Raw genomic sequence first — 5,000 nt, 5'->3', positions numbered from 1 at the left:
GACAGGGGACAGGGGGACAGGGGGACAGGGAGACAGGAGGGACAGGAGGGACAGGAGGGACAGGTGAGACGGGGGGACAGGGGGGACAGGTGAGACGGGGGGACAGGTGGGGGGGGTTTGGACTCACCTCTGTCTCTGGACTGGACTTTGACGGACTCTGAGCTTTAAGCTGAAAACAACAGAAACAGGTTTAGAACAGAACTAAACCAGGACTAAACCAGGACTAAACCAGGACTAAACCAGAACTAAACCAGGACTAAACCAGGACTAAACCAGGACTAAACCAGAACTAAACCAGGACTAAACCAGGTCTAAACCAGGTGTGTGTACCTTGGTGTAGGTGGTCGTGTGCCTCGTGTTCTTGTGTCTCTCTTCGTCGTATTTCTGAGCCGCAAGTTGAGCCTCTCTCCTCATCCTCTCCAACCCAGGACCAGGACCGGGACCAGGACCGGGACCAGGACCAGACCAGACCCGGGACTGGACCTCTGCAAAGTGGGACAGATTATTAAAGACGTGTGATTTAAAGAGGAGGTTTGTCTGTCACACGTCACACTTTTACTGTTTGGAAAATGTTAAATATCCCCCCTCCCTGTGCTCTCTGTGCTGAGTTGCTCCCCCTTCAGAGCGTCGCACTAGCGAAACTCCTGCACACACACATCAGGTTTGTCCAGTCGCTCTGTTCACTTTTGTGTCGTGTTTTTGTGTTTTATGGAGAGTTGTGATGTGGGAGCCTGTGGGCGGAGCCTTGTACAGGGTCTGAACAGGGCCCAGGAGAGATCTCTAGATGAGTCAAACATGCCTGGAGGACTCTAGAACAGGGGTTAGCAACCTGTGGCTCTTTAGCACCCCCCTAGTGGCTCCCTGGAGCTTTTTCAAAAATGAGTGAAAATGGAAAAGGAATAATTTTTTTTTTTGGATGTTGTTTTAATCTGGTTTGTTTCGGGGTAAAACCCTCGTTCATCTGCTCATGGATCTGATCCATCATCTGTGTGTGAATGAAACACATGAAAAGTGTTTCAGCAGAACAAACAGATGAACTGAAGCTGAAGTGGGGGGTGGTGTCCACCTCCACCTGACAAGAACTTTCCCCGAAAAAAAACAACAACAAAAAAACTGTGGTCCACAGAGCACAGACGACTGCACTGCACAGTCGTCTGTGCTCTGGTTCCGTGTGGGAAAAGTGAGAATGTTCTGTGGACCACAGGTCCGGCTGCTCTGGTCTGGTTCTGAGGTGGAGCAGGGTCCCGACAGAAGCGTGAATCCAGTTTGGTTCGTTATATGTTGTTCTGAGCGTCCGTCTGCGCACGTGTTCTTTTGTTGTTGGTTTTTTTCGGGGAAAGTTCTTGTCAGGTGGAGGTGGACACCACCCCCCACTTCAGCTTCAGTTCATCTGTTTGTTCTGCTGAAACACTTTTCATGTGTTTCATTCACACACAGATGATGGATCAGATCCATGAGCAGATGAACGACGACTCAGAGGTCAGTGATTTTACCACTTCTTTAACAGATCTGTGGAGAGGCGAGCCGCTCACTAATGCACGTTTTTCAAGGTATTTGTGAGTAAAACTTACAACTGTAATGAAATAAAAGCTACAGGTTTGAGTCTGATCCAGGTGTTCCCAGAGGGTCGTGTCGTTCTGACGGCGCTCGATGGTGTATTTATCCGGGTTGATGTAAACGGAAACTTTTTTGAAAACGATGCTGTGTGCACGATGTTACTTTGGAAAACGCAGGGAGGGAAATATTAGTTTCTCAAAATCCCTGTGTCCGTGTAAACAGGGCCTAAATGACAAAGGAATAAACACTAACCACCTGACTTCAGTGGCTACAGACGGAGCAGCGAGTGTGAGAGGGTCAAAGGGGTTTGTGTATCATGAATGTATTTTTGTATTTGTAGCCTATGAGTCATTTTAATAGTGGGTTTATACAGTTAACATACTGACAGCCTGTGTCGTCTTCATATTAGGCTCATATATATTATTATTATATATATATATATATATATATATATATATATATTATATATATATATATATTAGATTATATAAGGCTCCAGGCAGATCTGGGTTTTGTTTTTTTGGGCCAATATGGCTCTTTGAACAGTTTGGGTTGCCGAATCCTGGTCTAGACTAGAAGCTCCTCACCCACGAGAGAGAGAGAGAGAGAGAAGAAGAAGCAGAAGATGTTCTCCTGAAGGACAAGAGTCACAGTCTGAAGAATCTGCAGTGTGTTACCTGTGTGTGACCAGCAGAGGGCGCCAACACTCCATCCACCACGCTCCTGCACACAGAACCACGGTTAGTCCAGGTCTAGTCCTGGTTTAGTCCTGGTTCAGTAGATGTTTGCAGGTGTCTGCAGGTGTCTGGAGGTGTCTGCAGGTGTCAGGTGTCTGCAGGTGTCTGCAGGTGTCTGCAGGTGTCTGGAGGTGTCTGCAGGTGTCTGCAGGTGTCTGCAGGTGTCTGCAGGTGTCTGGAGGTGTCTGCAGGTGTCTGCAGGTGTCTGCAGGTGTCTGCAGGTGTTTGCAGGTGTCTGCAGGTGTTTGCAGGTGTTTGCAGGTGTTTGCAGGTGTTTGCAGGTGTTTGCAGGTGTCTGCAGGTGTTTGCAGGTGTCTGCAGGTGTCTGCAGGTGTCTGCAGGTGTCTGCAGGTGTCTGCAGGTGTCTGCAGGTGTCTGCAGGTGTCTGCAGGTGTCTGCAGGTGTCTGGCAGGTGTCTGGAGGTGTCTGGAGGTGTCTTGCAGGTGTCTGGAGGTGTCTGCAGGTGTCTGCAGGTGTTTGCAGGTGTCTGCAGGTGTCTGCAGGTGTCTGGAGGTGTCTGCAGGTGTCTGCAGGTGTCTGCAGGTGTCTGGAGGTGTCTGCAGGTGTCTGCAGGTGTCTGTGTCTGCAGGTGTCTGCAGGTGTCTGCAGGTGTCTGGAGGTGTCTGGAGGTGTTCTGCAGGTGTGCAGGTGTTGTCTGCAGGTGTCTGGAGGTGTCTGGAGGTGTCTGCAGGGTGTCTGCAGGTGTCTGCAGTGAGGTGTCTGGAGGTGTCTGGAGGTGTCTGCAGGTGTCTGCAGGTGTCTGCAGGTGTCTGCAGGTGTCTGCTGGAGGTGTCTGGAGGTGTCTGCAGGTGTCTGCAGTGTCAGGTGTCTGCAGGTGTCTGCAGGTGTCTGCAGGTGTCTGGAGGTGTCTGGAGGTGTCTGGAGGTGTCTGCAGGTGTCTGCAGGTGTCTGCAGGTGTCTGCAGAGGTGTCTGCAGGTGCAGGTGTCTGCAGGTGTCTGCAGGTGTCTGCAGGTGTCTGCAGGTGTCTGGAGGTGTCTGGAGGTGTCTGGAGGTGTCTGGAGGTGTACCTGTGTAAGCGTCTGTCGTCTGTGCGGCTCGCTGCACTCTTCACCGGAGAACCCTGGAACACGTTCATGATGAGAGAGGAGACCACAAAGTACAGAACATCAGATCCTACTCGACACTAAAACTGAGACTGAAACTAAAACTAGATCCTCGTTTTTCACAAGTATCGATCCTGAAGAAGAAAGTCCACTGACAGGACAAAGAACATTTAGAAGAAGATCAGAACAAGTGTAAGAGCAAAGAGACGAGTACAGGGACGAGTACACACCCATGGACCTGGTTTAGGAGGAGCAGTAGTAGTAGTAGTAGTAGTAGTAGTACATGTAGTAGTACATGTAGTTGTAGTAGTAGTAGTAGATGTAGTACCTCTCTGGTGATCCTCTTCTCGATGTAGGCCATAAACTGTGAGCTCAGACTCTGCCTTCGTCCCTCCTCCTCCTCCTCCTCAGTCGCACTGCTGTCGATGAAGTCGATCTGCTCCGACTCCGAGTCTGAAACAGCACCAGCACAAAGTGTGAGCGGAGAACCTCCCAGAACCTCCCAGAACCCTACGGGACAGCTCCAGGACCCTCCAGGTCCTCCCAGAACCCTCCAGATCCTTCCAGAACCCTCCAGAACCTCCTAGAACCCTCCAGGACAGCTCCAGAACCCTTCAGGACAGCTCCAGAACCCTCCAGGTCCTCGCAGAACCCTCCAGGTCCTCCCAGAACCCTCCAGAACCTCCCAGAACCCTCCAGATCCTTCCAGAACCCTCCAGAACCTCCTAGAACCCTCCAGGACAGCTCCAGAACCCTTCAGGACAGCTCCAGAACCCTCCAGAACCCTCCAGAACCTCCTAGAACCCTCCAGGACAGCTCCAGAACCCTCCAGGACAGCTCCAGAACCCCCAGTACCATGCATTACTCACAGGGGGCGCCGTTGTGCAGGCTGCTCCTGTGTCTCTGCTCTCGGCTCAGCTCGGCCACTTTAGACGAGAGGTCCTCCTCTGACGGCTGAACACACAAACACGAACATGAACATCTCTAAACGTCCTCTAGAACGTCCTCTGACCCTCTGAACGTCCTCTGACCCTCTGAACGTCCTCTAGAACGTCCTCTGACCCTCTGAAGGTCCTCTAGAACGTCCTGACCCTCTGAACGTCCTCTGACCCTCTGAACGTCCTCTGACCCTCTGAACGTCCTCTAGAACGTCCTCTGACCCTCTGAACGTCCTCTGACCCTCTGAACGTCCTCTAGAACGTCCTGACCCTCTGAACGTCCTCTGACCCTCTGAACGTCCTCTTGAACGTCCTCTGACCCTCCTCCTCTTCTGTTTCACTCACCTCGTTTCCAGACCACCGTTTGTCTCCACTGTCCACACTGTTGAACCCAGAGTCCAGAGCTCCGTACGACCGTCCTGGATACAGCTCCTCCCCACTGCAATAAAACACAAAACTATTAACAAAACCCTCCAAAAACATAAACACAAAACTATTAACAAAACCCTCCAAAATAAACACAAAACTATTAACAAAACCCTCCAAAATAAACACTAAACTATTAACAAAACCTCCAAAATAAACACTAAACTATTAACAAAACCCTCCAAAATAAACACTAAACTATTAACAAAACCCTCCAAAATAAACACAAAACTATTAACAAAACCCTCCAAAATAAACACTAAACTATTAACAAAAC

At 50.2% G+C, this 5,000-nt stretch overlaps 1 protein-coding gene across 1 annotated transcript in view; it reads right to left on the bottom strand.

Moving 5' to 3' along the window:
• The window catches only part of lrch3 (leucine-rich repeats and calponin homology (CH) domain containing 3), a 35,988-nt gene that overhangs the window by 14,619 nt on the left and 16,369 nt on the right, over positions 1–5,000 (bottom strand). The window contains exons 7-13 of the mRNA XM_055159855.1: positions 4,643–4,736; positions 4,229–4,313; positions 3,688–3,812; positions 3,324–3,376; positions 2,246–2,280; positions 331–485; positions 128–169 (exon numbers count right to left, since the gene is read on the bottom strand). Coding sequence (XP_055015830.1) covers positions 128–169; positions 331–485; positions 2,246–2,280; positions 3,324–3,376; positions 3,688–3,812; positions 4,229–4,313; positions 4,643–4,736 — 589 coding nt within the window. The remainder of the gene's footprint in view (positions 1–127; positions 170–330; positions 486–2,245; positions 2,281–3,323; positions 3,377–3,687; positions 3,813–4,228; positions 4,314–4,642; positions 4,737–5,000) is intronic.

Source organism: Boleophthalmus pectinirostris, unplaced genomic scaffold (assembly GCF_026225935.1).
Source record: "Boleophthalmus pectinirostris isolate CB_2022bp ecotype Guang Dong unplaced genomic scaffold, ASM2622593v1 HiC_scaffold_2824, whole genome shotgun sequence".
NCBI lineage: Eukaryota > Metazoa > Chordata > Actinopteri > Gobiiformes > Gobiidae > Boleophthalmus > Boleophthalmus pectinirostris.
This window is presented reverse-complemented; position numbering and strand designations above follow the sequence as displayed.